This window comes from Saccharomyces eubayanus, chromosome XVI (genome assembly GCF_001298625.1).
Source record: "Saccharomyces eubayanus strain FM1318 chromosome XVI, whole genome shotgun sequence".
NCBI lineage: Eukaryota > Fungi > Ascomycota > Saccharomycetes > Saccharomycetales > Saccharomycetaceae > Saccharomyces > Saccharomyces eubayanus.
Genome location: NC_030975.1, coordinates 707,987 through 726,839, shown reverse-complemented (window position 1 = coordinate 726,839; position 18,853 = coordinate 707,987). Strand labels below are relative to the sequence as shown.

Below are 18,853 nucleotides of genomic sequence, written 5' to 3'. Positions count from 1 at the left end.
TAAAGACTCATAGCTGAAAACAACAAAATGCTAGGCAATAAAAAAGATCATTTGATGAGACCTTAATATTATAAGTTGACTTTCCGAAATATACTTACGTTATATATGTTGTTATGATTATGTGCCGTGATAAGAAGTGACTTTCTCAAACACGATCCGATCCTGTTAATCTTACAGCTGCACCATATTTTTGTAATTTTGTCAATAGACCGTCACCTTGTTTTATTAGCAGATGATATTGAGCATTTTTGTTATCGGGTCTGTTAGTCTCTACAATTCCGTTAACTCTATCAATAACGCAATTTAGTTGCTTGTTGGGAATGAACTTACCGAGATCGTTGTCCAAAAATCCAACAGAAACACCAAATGCACTTGCCATGGATTTTAATGATAATGTCTTGTATGAATCCAATAACTGTGCATAAACTTTTCTTCTCATTTCTCTGACAAAGAAGTCAGCATGCTTATTCAAGTATTTACATGGGATCAAAACATTCGCGTAAGTCTCCAAAAGATATGGGAAGTAGCTCGCATAATCGGAAGCATAAAGTGAGATTGTTAATGACGAGATAGATTGAAGAGCAGCAGTTGTAGACACTAAAGATAATAGTTCTGGAGAATCAATTACTTTAGATTTTAGGTCTGTCCTTTCAAGGGTAAACAAACCAGTGACGGACGCATACGTAGCAATGCTCTCATAGGATGTTAATTCTATGGATGTAAAAGTGGCTAAAGAATCGACTAATAACTTTGCTGCCTCCTTAAAGTTTCTTACAGCCAAACAGTGAATACCGTAATACGTTTTATATCTGTTTCTTCTCTCCCAATCACCACCCTTTTCGATCATCGAGTTTACTGCTTCCAGCTTCTCTTTGACATAAAGCTGATCATTATAAAAGAACCCTAATCTAGCAATTGTTAACATGACGTCAATCTTAGCTCCAGTAGAAATAGCTTTTGACAGAGATTTCTCTAAAGTCTTTTCAGCATTGTTTTTGTCACCAATTTGTGCATAGTATTCTCCTAAGTTGATCCATGCTTGCGCTTGCTCCAATGCACCTTCATCGTCCTCTTCCAATTTCTGGATCTTCTCGTGCAATTCATTGATTTTGTTTTCATTCTTTGCACACAAATCATCGTATAGCTTTTGGTCAAATTGGATCCATTCTTTGGGAGATCCTGACTTTCCATCATGTTCCAAATCCGATTCTCCACTCTTGGCAAGGTATTCCTCACAAAGGTATTTATAATAAGGGGCCATTTCCTCTTCTTTGATCTTTGCCAAAACAAAATCCGCTGCTTCTTTACGTTGTTCGACACTCACCCTTGGTTGTGTTAAAAGAAAAGCTTTCTCGGAAACCTCATAATTGGGCACTCTATTTACGGATGGGTCGACATATTCAACTTCCTGGTTTTTCTCTTCCATATCTACCATATTGCTGTTCGATTTATAGTTTTTTTTTAGTGTTTGTTTTGAAATATGTAACAGCAGCACGCAACTTGGATTGTTGGTGTTAGTAAGGATCGATTGTTGCTGAACGGTTCTTTTCTTAGATGCTGCTTAATATACTTTAAATTCTAAATGGGTGGCAAACTTAACTTTTATTCGGAGAGCCTGATTGAATATCCACATATGTGCCGTTAGATATGATATGAAGAAAACAAACTAGCTGTTACTAATAGCCATCGTTAAGTCTTGCTAACGGCAGTTCCAGAAGATTCACCTTCAATTATTGTACCATTCCTACTCGCGGATTTCAAGCTTTCGAAATAAAAGGTCGGAACTTTTATATTACATTTTGACTGGTCAACCTTGTCTTTTTCACTGGGAAGAATAATATTGATCCCTTATAATGAGTTTAATTCACCTTGATACAGCAAAGTATCCTTTTAAATTTGAGCCCTTTCTCAGGCAAGAGTACTCGTTTTCACTCGATCCCGATAGACCTATATGTGAATTTTACAACTCGAGAGAAGGCCCCAAATCGTGTCCCAGAGGGCCCCTATGTCCCAAAAAGCACGTATTACCCATTTTCCAAAATAAAATCGTTTGCAGGCATTGGCTTCGTGGATTATGCAAGAAGAATGACCAATGTGAATACTTACATGAATACAATCTTCGGAAAATGCCTGAATGTGTGTTTTTCAGCAAAAACGGGTACTGCACGCAAAGTCCAGACTGCCAATATCTACATATAGATCCAGCCAGCAAGATACCCAAATGTGAGAATTACGAAATGGGATTCTGCCCTCTAGGGAATACTTGCCCCAGGCGACATATTAAGAAGGTGTTTTGCCAACGATATATGACCGGGTTTTGTCCTCTGGGTAAAGACGAATGTGACATGGAGCATCCACAGTTTATAATACCGGATGAAGGTAGTAAATTAAGAATAAAAAAAGATGATGAGATAAATACCAGAAAAATGGATGAAGAAAAGGAGAGGCGTTTAAATGCTATCATCAACGGGGAAGTTTAATGTATACATTTTTTAGATTTTGGTTTTTCTGCATATATTTATATATACATATAATCATACATAGTCCTTTTCAAGTATAGTTATGAGATTCTCCAATGAAATTCTCTCAACCAAAATTTTGGACAGGAGTGCTAACTCCAATCTCCAGTCTTGAAATAAGTCGTTTCTCAACACATTTAAATTTATGGGATCTCTTTTCAAAAGGGCATTTATCAACCATTGGGACTGCTGTATGGATGAGCTGCCAATACCAGGGGAGGATCCGTGCGACACTAATGATTGAATTTCGTTATAGGGTTCATGTTGGGAGATGAATGACAGAAGACAAAGTCCCACAGCATACAAGTCCGTCTCAAAAGTTGAAACGTGGTCGAAAGAGCTATCAATAAGCTCTGGAGCACAGTACTCTACTGTAGTGTTCAGGTCAGTAGGCAGCTGGTTGATGTGGAATGCTGAAGTGAAATCTGCCAAATAAAAGTCAAAATTGTTGGAGTAACCTTCATTAAGGGTTGGTTTTGTTGTTAAAAGAATATTTGCTGTTTTTATGTCGCCATGTATTATACCGTTCCTTTTCAAAGTTCTTAATGCATTCACCATCTGTATCAGCAACTTCTGCCATATTTCTTTCTTTCCTATGGGAGATAGTTTGTCTGACACCGTTGAATTGAAATCATACAAGTTCATTTCGCATTTCGGAAGAATGATACCTGGGACACGCTCATTAGATCTCAACCTTCTAAAATGTGACTTGTTAATGTACGTCAGTCCATAAAAAGGAATGATATGGCTGTCACTAGTTGACGGACTCACATATTGAAGATACGCAAGTGTCAGAGCTTCCTGCAAAACCACTTTGCTCTTGTGTTGTGATTTGGCGAACTTTAAAACAAAGGGCAGATCCTTGCTCGACGCCGACGATATGGTTGATGATATTGTGTACACATACGAATAACTACCCTGGCCGACCAGTTTATTGGACGGAAGAATATAATCTGGGTTCGATAAAAAATCCATCTGTGGGGCGAGTAGCATGCTCATCAAAAATTCGTTTAGAAATTCTGAGGAAGGAACAGTCTTAGAGAGATGGAACATATCAGCTAAATTTTCTGTGGAATAGAACCGAGGGGTTGCAAATAACATATCCAAATCGCTCTTAAGGTACGTTTCTGAGGCCGCTTCTGAATCTTTATCAGAATAAGTGATTTGGAAAGCTTCGCTAAATTTCGCAGTTGATTCCTCTACTGGTGAGACCAGGTGCGAGTACGTAGAGGTAGCATTACGTTTTTGCGGTTGATGATAAGCAATGTTCTTACTTGTAGACGGAAAGACGCCATCGGAGGGGCCAGTAAAGGGAGACGTGGGGGGTGTGCTGTTCATAGCTCCAGACTTGAAGGTAAATGGATACGGGCGCTAATAGCGTGATGATAAATGTGCTTTTCGCTATTGACGTTCTTAATCCTTCTTTTATAAGGCAGGGATCTATTGTCAGTACTCTTTGTTTATTTTACGCTAGGCAAGATAAACAAATTCCGCAAACCCACACATCACAGGACAGCTTGTTGTAGCGCACTCTATTTGACACATCATACTCTAAGGTACACTTCCAACTAACTATAGCTTTCCAAATAGCCACGCCATTGCAAACAGAACGCGACCAACGTTTAAAAGACTTGTGCGTGTGCTTTATCATTTTAACGCATCTGGAGCTCCTGTTTTTTTCGAATTTCAACTACTTAGTACCTTTTTCGACATTTCGCTTGTAAGAAATTGAAAAGAGTGAAAAAGTGTGGGATTGAATAGACATAAAACAACGAATCAGCCTGTTGGAAAAATAGCACGTTAACAATACTATATCACAACACTCTACAAAGAGTGAAGTTTTGATGAAAGAACAGGTATCGAGCACGTCATGGGAGGGCTCGGTCATTGAGGGCCGATTGTCTCGGAATCTAGCGAGATACACTTTGTTGTTAGACAAAATAGCGACATTGTCTCAAGTCGACAAACTATCTGAGGTTATAGCTAATGACTATGCAGAACAGTCCAAACAATTGAGTACATTCGTGCAAGAGTCGCAGTCATCGCTTAACAAACAATCCAGGAAACTGGAATTACAAAGAACTGATCTTACGACTACTTTGACTCACTTTCATGAAACAGTGAGCACTATATCTTCCTCGAATACAAGAGCAAAGGCCATCCACGATGATATCGAGACAGTGGATCAAGAGCGTGCGCTAGTCGACAAAACACTGCAGTTTGTGAGAGACGTTAGAACGCTGAAAAATAATATTTCATTGGCACATTCAGCTTTGGAAACTAAAGATTATCTAGTCGCTGCGACAGCAATCAATGAAATTAGAAACTTGCCAGACAAAAAATTGATTGTTTCTGAGTTTGCCAAGAAAGTGGTACCTTCGAGTGAAATCCCTGAAGAACCGTCTATACTAATAAAAAACTGGTGCAAAGAATTAACAGGTTTGTTCCAGGAGCACTTCATGAAAGCAACAAGAACCCAGAATATTAAAGAATTAACATTGATGTTCAAGATGTTCCCCATGATTGGGCAAGACGTGCTAGGGTTAGACTTGTATTCCAAGTACGTTTGTGATATTATTGCTGATGAAAGTAGGAAAATTATGTCTAATTCAATGGAAAACAGTACCAAGTTTCAGGGATTTTTTTCCCAAGTACTATTGCATCTTTTCAAAATTGTATCTACTATCATAAACGACCACTCGAAAGTTATTGCCACATGTTACGGAAAACAGCACATGGTGCACGTTATGGAAAAAGTAGAAAAGGAAGCTGATCTCCAGGCCAGTTTAGTTCTTGACATTTTCGTCGAAACACGAAAACTAGATAGAACTATAAGCGATATCAATGAATGGGAACGTTTACAAAAGAATAACGATCGGAACAAAGGTAGTAATCAGTCAGATTCTGAAACAGATGAGGAGGCTCAGCAAGGCTCAGTCACATCCATCCATGACCTGGCGGTTTTGATCGTAGAATTCTCCCAGATATTACAAAACTGGTCCATGTATGCTCGATTCTATTCAGTTAAATGGAATGAATTTACTGACTTGCATCCGGATATCTTGCAACCGCCTCCGCCTATAGCTGACGGTAAATTTGCATTGAAATTGAAACAAGATGGAATCTTGGACGATTTCCAGGTTCTTGTGTTGAGTCATCTTCACAGGTCATTCAAAAACAGTATCCCATTGGAAGAATTACCTTCACTAAATGACCTTATTACCACAGTTCCACTCAGTGACAACGATAGAAACTCATATCCTGTGACATCTGTTTTGGATGATCTAATATTATTAGTTCGGAAAAACCTGATATCAGCGGTTAATACTGGTCAATTTAAACTTTTATCAAGTTTTCTAAATGAAGTAGTCAAGTTCTTTCAAAATGAATTTCTGGTCAGATTCATGCAAAATAAGTTCAAGTCGTTACAGTCAAAACTAACACCAAACATATCTTTGAAAAGATACATCCCAAAAGGAGAAGAGCAATCTTCAGCATCTAATGCATACGCATCATCCAGATCAGTGTCTCCACCTGCGAATAAATTCTCCCCATTAAGCAGATTCACTTTTAGAGGTGCAGCTGCAAGTGCATTAACAAACATCCAATCAAATTTACAAGCTGTTGTCGCTGACGATGAGGATTCCATCCTGGCACTACATCACTATTTGATTTATTTGAACACGCTGTATTTGAACAAGATGTATGTCCACAGACTCTTGTCCATAGAAATATTAGAAGACGATTCACAAAAAATCTTAAAGGACAACTTCCCCTTCAACAACGATGCAACGCAGCTACAAACGCTGATAGTAAATTCAGAAAAATTAGTGTTGGAACAAACTGACAAGCTCAGCAAATGGGCCGTCAAATACCTGTTTCAAAATATTCTACAAAACAAGGTCCGAAATTTATTAACCGCAGTTTTTGTTAACATTAATCCATCCAATTCTTCAACATCGAACCAAAAAAATATGTCTCGTGATAACTCTGCAGGCGTAAACCAAAAAAATTACATCACAAGCATAGAAGATTTCGAAGATCTGTCACAAATAAACAGCTTTAATAACAAATGGAACCAATTAATTACTCCTTACAGAAATATTCTTCACAAGGAAGCATATGTGGAGTTATTGTCTAATATAGTTGGTTACATTGTTGGAACACTGGAACAAAGGATATGGACTCTAGAGTTCAATGAACTTGGCGTTACAAAACTAGATAGAGAACTAAGCCTGTTTATTGGTAATATCTGTGGTCTCCACTACAATCTAAGAGAAATGTTTTTGAAATTGACGCAGATTGTGTTACTTCTCGGCTTAGATGATGATAGTTTTGATTTGACTACAGGTGACATCAAGGATGATTTCGATGGTACTTTTGATTGGGTGATAACTTCCCAGGAAAGAATCAAAGCTAGGAGCATGAAGATTGATAGAAGACAGTAGATTACATATAAACMCCCAGGTGCGGTCTACTAAGTAGTTATATACAAAAGCAAACGCATTCTCGATTTATTTTATCACCCTTTCGTAGTAACTATCTACTTTATCATCATATTGAATACTATGCACATGATAGCGCCACATTATCACTTTGAACGTTGAGATCAGCTGGAAAATTACAAAGAGTTAAGACAAGAAAAATTAAAAGCGTTAATAGAAAATAAACAAAAGGTACCTTTGAAATATATTCTGTCACCTGTTTACCAGTGGAGCAGCGCTTTCTCAAAGGTCAGCTTTGTCATCCTTTGGGTTATTAGTAAAGTCTATTAATATTCACTGTTGGCTATCCAGGTTGGATAATTACAACTTTTCTATTAACACATTTTTTATTTGCATACCAGGTCATCACGAGTATTTATTTTGTTTTTACTAACATTCTATTTTTCCCTGTTTCTGTTGCCGTAATATCTTTCGCACTGATTTATACCTGATTAAACATTCTAGTTGACTAAAAGGGGAAACTACTCGTACCTATACAATAAGAGCAACAAGATGGATCGAGAAATGACAATAGTAGAGAGTGGCAATCATCTCGGTGCCTCTTCACCAGCTACTGATACGCAGATCACGATGAACTCACCCCTAATAAATGAACACGAAATAAAAGGTACCACGGAAAGCATAACGGAATCTTCGGGAAATGAAGTACCGATGGAAGCCAAACAGGCGAACAGTCCCCATATAGAAGCGGGAGAAGGGCTATCCAAAAGCCCTGATATTAGTATAGAAAAAGAGATAGGCAACCCTATAACAGATGAAAACGGAAATCTAAAATTGGAACTTCCAGATAATCTCGATAATGCAGACTTTTCCAAATTACTAGAATTCGATGCGAAAAATGATGAAGCTTTGTTTAACTCGAATGATCTATTATCCCAAACAATGAACACTGTAAATGAAATCAATATCGACGGTATTCCTGACGATCACAATGAGGAAGTTACACCAAAAGATAGTACCAGTATAGAGGCAGTGACTTCTCATGGTGATGAAAAGGAGAAAACCCAGGATACTTCCGGAGCAATGAAAGTTGAAGAAATGGAAGGTTTTGAAGAATCCAGCATAAAAACAGATCAACCAACAGCTGACGCCATTTATGCCGAGAAGAATGAATCTTCAGCAGAAGAAAATGATGGTACACCGCCAACGATAATTATTGAAAAGGACAATCCACTCCATACAAGAAACAATTCGATAACACCGATAATGTTTCAGCAGCACGAACTATTAGCACAAGCGTCCCAACACAGCGTTACTGAAAACAACAGCACTGACGCGGAAACTTTTGAACGAAAACCAAGCGAGCCGTCTAACGAGAATTTACCTCTGCCCAATGAACAACCGACTATTTTTGCGTACGCGAGACTAGATTTTCAAAGTTTTACATTCTATGTGCAAACATTACATGCAATAATTGGTAGGAGGTCTGAGAATGACTTTTCCCACAAAGTTGACGTTAATCTTGGCCCTTCAAAATCGATTTCGAGGAGACACGCCCAAATATTTTATAATTTTGGAACAGGAAGGTTTGAATTATCTATAATCGGGAAAAATGGGGCCTTTGTAGATGATATTTTTGTTGAAAAGGGCAATACCGTTCCTCTTCGTAATAGGACAAAAATCCAGATTGGGCAAATCCCATTTCAATTCATTTTACCAGAGCAAGAACGCAACGAGGATAGTAAGAGTCCAGAAAACCCTGATATAACAGAATCTGAAATAAAACTAAAAGACCCAAAGAAAAACGAGCTTAAATCAAAAAAAAAGGTATCCACTGGGACAAAGCCCAAGAAACCACAAGCAAAGCCGGCGGTTAAGAAGGACAAAAAGCCACCGAAATTACCAAAGAAAGTTTACACATTGGAGGAAATCCCACTGGAATATAGGACGAAGCCTACCATATCTTATTCTGCTATGCTGACCACTTGCATACGAAAGTACTCGACCGCCAAAGGGATGTCTTTATCAGAAATATATGCAGGGATAAGAGAGCTTTTTCCCTATTACAAGTATTGTGCTGATGGCTGGCAAAGTTCGGTAAGACATAACTTATCACTGAACAAATCTTTTAGAAAAGTTTCTAAAGAAGGTAAAGGGTGGCTATGGGGTCTCGATGAAGAATATATAACTGAGAGAGAACGCCAGAAGAAAAAGCAAAGTGAGATGGCTATAGCGAAAGCGCATGCTGCGCAATTGAAGCTCGAGCAACAACAACACAGACAGCAGCAAGTACCATCTCAAAAGGGCAAAAAAGATATCGTTTCTCAAAAGTCACCTGTACCAGCCAGAAAACAAAACATTTCTCAAACTCTTGCAGCAAACAGGGCTGCCTCTAACAAGAAAAATACAGCGAGCGATAACCAAAGGACAATGAAGTATCTGCAAGAACAGCTAGTTATCTTGACACGAGATCGAAAGGGATTATCTAAACAAGTGATCGCTGCAATTTTAACGCAAGCCCTTGCAATGACTATAAATCAAGTAACACAAGCAGCAAAGAACAAGGGGATTACAGGTAATCCACTTACCGCTTTGATGGACAAGAATCCTCAGCATTTGAATCTAATCTTAGCAGCTGCTGTTAATGCTGCAACTGCAAAAGTCACAAAAGGCGAAGTAAAACAATTGGTAAATCCTGAAACTACCGCCGCTCTAGCAGCCAAGGCTCAAAATTCCAAACCAATAACTCAGCCAATAGTACAAACGCCGAATGTGCCAGAAAGACCTGCATCACAGCCATCTGCATCTGCTTCATCACATTCCATCAACTACATGCATGATAAACCACCAGGTCCTTTTGACCCATCTTCATTATCTCGTTTTTTTCAACCTAGACAAAACGCTAGAGTTGCATCCCCTGCGACAGCTCCAGTTCCAGTAACAATTGCGCAGAGTATAGATTTACCGCCTAAGCCTACACCGACACAGAATAGTGGTGGTGAGAGCGAAAGCGGTTCCAGCAGCAGCAYAGCATCCAGCAGTGAAAGCGAAAGCGACAGCGACAGCTGCAGTGACGATGGTAGTGGCAGTGGAAGCGATGGTAGTGGCGATGGTAGTAGCACAAGCAGTGAAAGCGAAAGTGATAGTGATAGTGGAAGCGAAATAGATGAGAAAGAAGATAAAGGCCAAAGCGAAAATGCTAGACACAATGATACCGAGGATGATGTTGTGCATAATAACGATGGGAGTAGCAATGGTCATGACACTTTAGAGACTGATGAAGAGGGCCATGATTCTAAAAGACGAAAGATTGACGAAGAGATCGACTCAGTGAATATAGTTTCCGAGGAGAATGGAGGCGCGGATAGTAACATTAACATATCGTAAAGTGCCATAAATTTCTCCTTGAAATAAATCCATACTAACAAATTATGTGAGTGTGTGTATGTATTATTTTTTGTTTTGTATTATTGGCATTGTATTTTTTTTTACATTATATCCACCTTTTCATATCTCTTTGTCACGGTCCTTATCAATCTCACTCAACTTCGGTCAAGCATTTTGCATGGATAATCTCTACCCCACTCCCAACAATTCTATAAGATATACCTATATAGAAATATAAAAGTAATGGTGGAATCATGAGATTTGAAGTTTGGCTACTTCCTTTAATAGAAAATCGCTCAGCCTGCAAAACAGAATAGTAATAGGCGCCCTTGGGAGAATAATGTATCATTAATATATATATATATATATATATATATATATATACGTGCATGACGATTAGAGTTAGCCAATGACATTATTGAAAGACCCTTCCTTTTCTTTGATTTCCCAAAATACTTCACCAATATCGTGATTACCGTGATATATCCAACCATCTTCGGTAACGTGGTATAAATTTATGGAACCACCAGAAAAGGCATCTCTATGAGCAGCAGCTAAAATCGATCTCTTACCTAAATATAAAGCATCCTCAACGGATAGATCCCATTTGTAGTTGGAGTCCAGGACACCATATGCGAATGTCTGACCTGAACCGACACAGAATATGTCACCTTTTAATCTCGTACCGTCTGAATCGACATAATAAATGGTTGGACCTTCCTTCTTAGTGTAACCGCAAACCATCGTACCCATGGATAAACCAGCGCCTTTATATTGGTATACTAAATTGCTTAAAATCTTGGATGCAGCAGCAACGGATATACGTTCTTTTTCTCTTAATTCGTGTAGCCTACATTGAGAACCTAACCAAGTTTCCCAAAATTGACAGTCTGCCGCACCACCAGCCATTGTACCCAATAGGAATGGGTTAATCTCAATAACCTTCTTCACTGTTTGGGAAGCAACCCAATTCCCAGCGGTAGCACGAGAATCTACTGCCACAACAATACCGCCTTGAAATCTGAATGCTAGAGTAGTGGTACCATGAGCGATCTTGATCTTACAGTCTGGGTTTCGCGAATCGTCCGTATGTGCCCTCAAAAACTGTTGTGGAGACGCAATTGGTGGAACCGTGAGTGTTGGCGCCAAATGTTGAAATTGGGATGCACCTGTTACGAAATCGTTTTCTAAATTCTGTTCATCGTCGTACTGAAGTTCCTTTACCAAAGTGTTTGGTGTGCTAAAACTATCGGCAATAGCTTGCATTTCTATTTGTTATATTCTTCCTTTTATATTTGTATCCTTTTAACTTAAAAGCACCAGTGCAAGTTTTGTCCAATCTCTATTGCCCAAAATCAAGCTTCCTCTTACTGTTGTCATCATACACTTTGAAGGAGAGCTACTCGTTATTTTGCCACCCTTTTGCCGTTTTCCCAAATTACGACTACCCGGCGTTGTACTTTCTAAGACTAGGATTGAACATCCGTAACCCAGGATGTATGGGCGTATAAAACATGACTGTAAAAAAATCGGATACTCTTCGGATATTTCGATAATTCTGATGAAGGATTCTAGGTTGGAATGTACCAGGTTTGAAGACTGACGCAAAGAAATGTTTGCTTTATACGGGTAACGGACTCACATCCACGTGATCACTTTTTTTCATCTGTAGAGGACCATTGTAGCACTGAGCAAAGATCACTTACCTAGTACTCAGATATGCTAAAGTTTTATTGTTTGATGAGTAGTAATATTATTCCTGGGATGTCTTGAGTTAATATTTTTATTGACAATTTTAGGTTACATTTTATTCTGATACTTGTTTTGAAAAGCTAACCAAGAACATACAAATATAGCCAAAGATGTCTGCTAAAGCTCAAAACACTATGCGTGACTTGAAGATCGAGAAATTGGTCTTGAACATTTCCGTCGGTGAATCTGGTGACAGATTGACYAGAGCCTCCAAGGTTCTAGAGCAATTGTCTGGTCAAACCCCAGTTCAATCCAAGGCTAGATACACCGTTAGAACTTTCGGTATCAGAAGAAACGAAAAGATCGCCGTTCACGTCACCGTTAGAGGTCCAAAGGCTGAAGAAATCTTGGAAAGAGGTTTGAAGGTCAAGGAATACCAATTGAGAGACAGAAACTTCTCTGCTACTGGTAACTTCGGTTTCGGTATTGACGAACATATCGATTTGGGTATTAAGTACGATCCATCCATTGGTATTTTCGGTATGGACTTCTATGTTGTCATCAACAGACCAGGTGCCAGAGTCGCCAGAAGAAAGAGATGTAAGGGTACCGTTGGTAACTCTCACCAAACCACTAAGGAAGACACTGTCTCTTGGTTCAAGCAAAAGTACGATGCTGATGTTTTGGACAAATAATTTTAATTAGTTTGTGAAAATCTAATACATTTATATAGCTCGTATATATGTTTTTTATGTAATTAACTAATCAATTTTGGGTTTTAACCCTTAAGGCTTGACATGAGTATTCCCATATTCTTACTGTGGTTGATGATTCAATGCTTTTTCACTCATATTGCTGTTTCATTTATAAAGACGAAGACTCGTATCGGTGTTGCAGCTTTTGTCTGTATATTTCCAGGTTATGTATCTGTTTCCTTTGCTGACTGCTCATCTCCTCAACTATTTCAGCCGTTTGTTGAATTTGATCATTATTGATTATCCACTGGTTCGACACAGTCCGCGGCAGAAGCGTGCTTAAAGTTAATTCTTGATGTTTCAAGTAGGAGTCCGTTATTCCTAATAAGTTGACGTCAGCAGTCCCGTGCGGTACGTATCTAGAAGTATCTATCCTGGGATATTGGCGTTTGTATTCTTGCATAAAAAAAGTATCATCATCATCATCATCATCCAAATGTCGCTTCTTTTCATTATGACACTGTTGTAAATATTTATWGTACAATTCCTCTGGAAGTCCCTTGATACTTTTACCGGGACCCTTGCCCTTGACAATTATATCTCGTACTTCGGGATGAACACACTCTTTTTCCGTTCTTGCAAATTCTTTCTGTACTAACTCATCGATTTTCTCGCTAAAACTAACAGGTACTTCTTTTCTATCTGTAATTTTTAAGCTGCTCATTATGTCCAAACGACACAGTAATCGGCTGTTGCTCTTTTATCCCATAGTACTTCCAGTATTTTTTATTGATTATGGTATGTTAATAGGATATGTTGCAAATTCGCTAAGACCTCAAGGCGGGTAACGTGTATTTCGTAGAAATACCAAATATAATGGTAGGACAATATTGATAGAACTGTCAAGGTTATTCGGATCTTGAATATTGAGTTTCTTAGTTGTCCAAACTATATATACATGAATACCAATTCACACTGGTCCGGTGTTTTTTCTATATACCAAAAGCTAAACCCTATGCTTCTGTGCAGCATGTAGAGGGGACCATATACCTCTTACACTACTATTCAAACTTTCCACGTTATCATTCTTTGTTCTTCTACGCAGAATGTCTCCACTGGAATCTTTCAATAGTTTTAGCTTGTTTTCTAGATTATCAATGTTCAAGTTCCTCACACATACAACTTTTTCACGTCCATTCGTATACTCCGCCCTCAGTAGCGGGTGTCCAGACTTTCTCAACACTTCAAACTGTATCCATGGAAATTCCTGGCCCCATTTGTCTAGCCTCTTTGAAGTCAAAAACTTCCTCATGCCTTCTGAAGATCCTCCCCAGTTGCAGTACTGCAAAGTAACCTTTTTGCATGGAAACACAAATGCTCCCACCCCGTTACGTCCTATGGAATTTCGAGCAATAGCTTTAACAACCATCCTTGTCTATGGGCCCTCTGATGCTATTTGAAAGAAATGGCGTCTGTAACAAGCACGTAGATAAATCCCTTGGTAAAATGAAGCTTTGATTTACTGTAGCTCTTATTGAGCTTTTTCCGTCCGAAAAATACGGAAAGACCCCTCAACGTTAAACGCGATAAACTTAAAGAAACTATACTATTTAAGGGATTTGCAAGAAATTGTTCAAGTGACATTAGATAATCGAGACTCCACACTACGTCAATAATCTCAATATCTATTATGTGTCTGGCCAAAACTACCACTCATCTGCTTTTTTATTCCTTTGTGTATGTATCGCTCAGTGGCTCTTAGACGTGTTCCAATCGTTTATGGTTGCTCAATATCAGGACACTAACAATTTTTATATATAACAACTTGATTTTTTTCAGATTTGGAGGAACAACGTTTTATTCTTATGTAGCTGCTCCAATTGCATTCAAGGTGCTTGAAAAGGAACAGTTTTCTGCGTTGCAGAACAAGATCTTCCCGTACTTTTTCCAGATGCAAGCTGCCTCACCTGTCATCCTGGCTCTCACCGCTCCGATTGCTCTAACTGCTGCGCCATTAACCTCTTTGGTGGTGGCTTCTGTTAGTGGATTAACTAATCTATTCTGGCTATTACCCTGGACCCATAGAGTCAAAGAACTTAGAAAAGATGTCGCTAAAAAATACACTGGCGATGAATTGGAAGCAAAGGACTCTGTACTACGCAAAGAATTCGGCAAATCTCACGGGTTGAGTCTTTTATTTAACCTTTCAAACGTGTGCGGCATGCTTGCATACGGTGTCTGTTTGTCAAGGGGGTTATTAAGAAAAATTCCAAAATAGTTAGTATTCGAGTATACATTATGTTTAAATAACCGAGTTTCTCTTTCTTAGTTTGTGTTTATGTTTTAGTCATTTGTATATAGTGAACATTACTTTGAAACCTTCTCTTACCAGTAAAAAACTCGGTAATATTACTAACCTGTTATGGTATCGGCAATCGGTGACCAGGTCAACTTCTTGAACCTGCGAATCGATTTATATGAGCAGGGAAGCGCTTTAGGATTAGGAGACATACAAATAACTACAACAACAAAAACAAAAGCTTATATTTTCACAATAGCTTTATAGCTATGCGCTTTTACGCTGTTTTTTTAAATCATGATAGCGCCGTACCTCCGCTTTCTGAAGAGACCATATATACCATCTTAATTCCTTTTCTATTACTATATATACCTTTTTATGAAAAGTGGTTTGATATTTTAACTATATAATCACGAAACAAAACAAAAAATAGCGGCTGACTATAAAATGCTTACTTTTTAGCTACTTGTGCTTCTAGATACTCCTTCAATCTTTGTGCGAAAACTTGTGATCTCAATTTATCAATTTCACTTTCATCAATAACATGATTCAACAAATCCTGATATTCTTTCTCCAGTTCAATTTCATTCTCTTTATGCAGAAAATCATAATCGTGTGTGTCAAGATCCAAGTCAACCAAATCACCATCCCCGAGTCCAAATGATCCAGAACTTGATGGCATTACTAATGAGTTAATATCGTCCCAATTTTTTTGGAGCATACTTGTTGCATGCTTATTATTCTGCTTGGCCCCTTGTTTAACTTTTAAATCTAGCAGTTTCTTATACATTTTTCTTGCATTTATTTTCTTGTTAAGAACATCATTGACTTGAATCTTCAGTAGTTCAACATCGATATCGATGTCATCTCTAGAAATCAAATTGTTCAGATCGATTCTTTCACCAGGCTGCCCAAATTTGCTCTTTTGCAAAAATTTCACGATCGTAGTAATCCAGGTAATAAAACCTTCAAAAATACCTTCCGAATCGTTTAAATACACATCGTGTATAAACTCAAAAAAGGCGTCTTGATGTTTAGTCACTAAGTTATGGATTCCTTCAACGATATTGAATTGAGTAGAAACGCCCAATTGTCCATTGATAACATCATCAACTAGCTTGATCAAATCACTCATAAATTTTTCAAAATTCTTTAATGCAACATCCATTCTTGCGATTTTGAAAATCTTGACCATTGGCTCATAAATCATTGTTACTATCGCCTTCAGCATTTGAGTTAATTCAGGATCTTGCCATAATTGCCTCATCAATCGCTTGTCATGCTCTTTTATATATAATTGCAATAAATCCTTAACATGAGCAAAATAGACACCTGTGTGATCTTCGTCAGTCTCAACTACCGTGCCCATATCTTCTCTTTGTAGTTTCCACGAAGAATAGGATTCAATCAGTCCTGCGACAACGCCATCTGAAATTAAGTTTGCGGATGCACTCTTCATCAATATGATCAATGGTACAGGCATGTTCATGGATTCTGCCTCCGCGTTGACTGCATCCATAGTAAAGTGTCTGGCGTCGTCTTTATCCTTGGTATCATTACAAAAAATAAAATCTTTCAAACACTTAACCACATTTGGCGCTCCTGGGTCCATCTCAGAAATTTTATTTTCTAATTCTTTTATAGCTACTTTTTGAGTTTTCAAATCATCTGTTAAAATTGTAGAGAACATCGTTTGTAGAAGGGAATGACCACCAAAGGGTTGAGCCATGAATAACTCAATCATTCCCCTCATGACGGCAATTGGATTAGTGAATTTCATGATTTGTCCCATTACCGTGTACGGCATGAGCTTATGTAACCGCCTGATTTGAGTATACAGCTCATAACTGTTATCATTGCCCAGAAACATCTGATAGATCATCGAGGAAATATAAATTTTACACCATTCAACAAAGTCCTGTAAAAGTGGTGAGAGATTCTCAACTTTCGTATTATTCTTGATTTCTCCTAATAGACTTAATAAGTATTTCTCATCTTTTAATAGGGAGGTTTTGAAATCTTTCATCGAATCTTGTAATTTTAAAGATTTCTCCAATGCCATTTGTTGAAAACGTACTTGATTTTCCAAATTACTAACATCAATTAGAGCTCTGTTTTTGATATCCTCAACTATTTTTGGTTCTAAATTTTTCGCATCTAGTTTGGGTCCGCTCAAGAAGAACCGATGAAGAGAGACACTTTGAGAAACTTCCAAGTCTTTACACAAATTTCTCAGGTATTGCCTTAATGAAGTTCTCATTTTTTCGCCAACCAAAGTATTGACTTTCGAATCCGACGCATCTTTGTATTCGTCAAAATCACTTTCCTCACCTTCTTCGTCTTCGTCTTCTTCCTCAGCGTTTTCTTCTTCTTTAATTTCTTTTAAAATATTTTTCTTCAAAGTTTCAGTATCCTTTTCAGTAAGAGTTGCTTCGGTAACAGATGGTTCAGTAGTTGTTTGTAAGAACGAGGACGTTTCCGAATCCGATGCGGATTGAATATCGGTGTCGTAGGTATTAACAATCCTTTCTCGCGTTGTGGCCTTAGATCGGCTATTACGCAGCACTTCAGTTTTAGTCACCATCGATGTGACTTTCTTGTTTCTATGAGGTAAGCGAGGACATTTCTTACCTGGAAATTCAGACTTCAAATCATGAGATAATTTTTTGAAATCACTGTAGGTTTTAGAAATATAGCCATATTCAGAAAAGGTTCCATTTTCGTTGTTTACTGTGCTGTTGCCATCATCGTTTTCTTGCTTTTTAATTTTTATCAAAAAAGAATGATGCTTTCTAGATCTATTGCCTTTGGATGAAGGCACGCCAAGAGATAATTTAGAAAATAAAGATGCGGAAGATTCTGGCATACTGTTTATCGTACTGTTGATAGTGCTGTTGAACGTGTTCTTCATCCATTTGGAAGTGGATGCCAGCGACTTCATGCCATAGCTTTTAGAAGTTGAAATCGGTTTATTTTTAGGAGGCCTCTCATTATCTGCCTTATCATGAGATTTCCGCGTATTCTTGTTGAACACGGATATGATATTGATATCCCAACCATTGATAAAAATAGATTCGTTAGTTAACAAATTCTCCAAATTTTCTCTAGTTGGCATCGCGAATTTTTCAATATTGGACCTTTTCCTAGCTTGGCCCGATTGTAAAACAAACTTGTCCTCATTATAATATGCCTTCTCTTGAGAGGATCCTACCCCAGAATTGAAAAGCAACAATATAACCTTTGATAACTTTTTGGAAATTTTTCTCCTTTTTGAAGCTTCTTCTCTGTCATAACTTTCACTAAAACCAAGACTCATAAAATGCTCAAAAAATACTTGGACTTTGCTTTGCCAAAACTTTTCGTCAACGGATAGATTGGTTGAAAGTAAAGGAAAAGTAGATATGAATTCTTGTAGAACATAACTCAACATGGGATAATTTGCGCTAAAACTGCCTTTGCCACTGGGAAGTGATGATGAATTGTGATCGAAAACGGGCTCTGAAGCTTTTGGATCGTTTGGCGAAAAAGGATACCCAAACTTTCTCAAGGCAAACTGATCATTTAGCCCTTCCATTTCATATTCCAGTTGAAATCGAAGCAGCTCTCTTTTTAAGTAGTGTTCTTCAGTTGGGTTCAAAACCTGTTCGTCTTGACCGGCCATTTCTTTAAAAATTTTCTAGAATATCGATACGTTCTATACTAGACTTGGACTATATCTTCGAATATCAACTCAAAAGCAAAGTCTCCTAATTTCCTATTGTTGGACAAAAAATATAGCACTTGAATATATAATTATGAGGTAGGGAAGTAGCAAAT

At 38.0% G+C, this 18,853-nt stretch overlaps 10 protein-coding genes across 10 annotated transcripts; 5 read left to right on the top strand and 5 right to left on the bottom strand.

Annotated features, from left to right (window-relative positions):
• Positions 1 to 145: 145 nt before the first annotated feature.
• On the bottom strand, positions 146 to 1,435 carry RPN7 (proteasome regulatory particle lid subunit RPN7; the record flags this gene model as incomplete). The annotated part of the gene is made up of 1 exon (XM_018368536.1): positions 146 to 1,435. The coding sequence occupies one exon, from the start codon at positions 1,433 to 1,435 to the stop codon at positions 146 to 148; it is 1,290 nt and encodes a 429-aa protein (XP_018219116.1).
• A 418-nt stretch (positions 1,436 to 1,853) lies between these two features.
• Positions 1,854 to 2,480, top strand: YTH1 (cleavage polyadenylation factor RNA-binding subunit YTH1; the record flags this gene model as incomplete). The annotated part of the gene is made up of 1 exon (XM_018368535.1): positions 1,854 to 2,480. The coding sequence occupies one exon, from the start codon at positions 1,854 to 1,856 to the stop codon at positions 2,478 to 2,480; it is 627 nt and encodes a 208-aa protein (XP_018219115.1).
• Positions 2,481 to 2,534: 54 nt separating this feature from the next.
• On the bottom strand, positions 2,535 to 3,857 carry ISR1 (putative protein kinase ISR1; the record flags this gene model as incomplete). Its single annotated transcript, XM_018368534.1, has 1 exon — positions 2,535 to 3,857. The coding sequence occupies one exon, from the start codon at positions 3,855 to 3,857 to the stop codon at positions 2,535 to 2,537; it is 1,323 nt and encodes a 440-aa protein (XP_018219114.1).
• Positions 3,858 to 4,363: 506 nt separating this feature from the next.
• On the top strand, positions 4,364 to 6,967 carry COG4 (Golgi transport complex subunit COG4; the record flags this gene model as incomplete). The annotated part of the gene is made up of 1 exon (XM_018368533.1): positions 4,364 to 6,967. The coding sequence occupies one exon, from the start codon at positions 4,364 to 4,366 to the stop codon at positions 6,965 to 6,967; it is 2,604 nt and encodes an 867-aa protein (XP_018219113.1).
• A 549-nt stretch (positions 6,968 to 7,516) lies between these two features.
• On the top strand, positions 7,517 to 10,351 carry FHL1 (Fhl1p; the record flags this gene model as incomplete). Its single annotated transcript, XM_018368532.1, has 1 exon — positions 7,517 to 10,351. The coding sequence occupies one exon, from the start codon at positions 7,517 to 7,519 to the stop codon at positions 10,349 to 10,351; it is 2,835 nt and encodes a 944-aa protein (XP_018219112.1).
• A 402-nt stretch (positions 10,352 to 10,753) lies between these two features.
• Positions 10,754 to 11,617, bottom strand: PRE2 (proteasome core particle subunit beta 5; the record flags this gene model as incomplete). Its single annotated transcript, XM_018368531.1, has 1 exon — positions 10,754 to 11,617. The coding sequence occupies one exon, from the start codon at positions 11,615 to 11,617 to the stop codon at positions 10,754 to 10,756; it is 864 nt and encodes a 287-aa protein (XP_018219111.1).
• A 596-nt stretch (positions 11,618 to 12,213) lies between these two features.
• On the top strand, positions 12,214 to 12,738 carry RPL11A (60S ribosomal protein uL5; the record flags this gene model as incomplete). The annotated part of the gene is made up of 1 exon (XM_018368530.1): positions 12,214 to 12,738. One exon carries the CDS (start codon positions 12,214 to 12,216, stop codon positions 12,736 to 12,738), a length of 525 nt encoding a protein of 174 aa, XP_018219110.1.
• Positions 12,739 to 13,744: 1,006 nt separating this feature from the next.
• On the bottom strand, positions 13,745 to 14,167 carry MRPL51 (mitochondrial 54S ribosomal protein mL43; the record flags this gene model as incomplete). The annotated part of the gene is made up of 1 exon (XM_018368529.1): positions 13,745 to 14,167. One exon carries the CDS (start codon positions 14,165 to 14,167, stop codon positions 13,745 to 13,747), a length of 423 nt encoding a protein of 140 aa, XP_018219109.1.
• Positions 14,168 to 14,428: 261 nt separating this feature from the next.
• Positions 14,429 to 15,016, top strand: TMH18 (Tmh18p; the record flags this gene model as incomplete). The annotated part of the gene is made up of 2 exons (XM_018368528.1): positions 14,429 to 14,475; positions 14,536 to 15,016. 2 exons carry the CDS (start codon positions 14,429 to 14,431, stop codon positions 15,014 to 15,016), a joined length of 528 nt encoding a protein of 175 aa, XP_018219108.1.
• Positions 15,017 to 15,488: 472 nt separating this feature from the next.
• On the bottom strand, positions 15,489 to 18,698 carry LEC1 (Lec1p; the record flags this gene model as incomplete). The annotated part of the gene is made up of 1 exon (XM_018368527.1): positions 15,489 to 18,698. One exon carries the CDS (start codon positions 18,696 to 18,698, stop codon positions 15,489 to 15,491), a length of 3,210 nt encoding a protein of 1,069 aa, XP_018219107.1.
• Between the last annotated feature and the right edge of the window lie 155 nt (positions 18,699 to 18,853).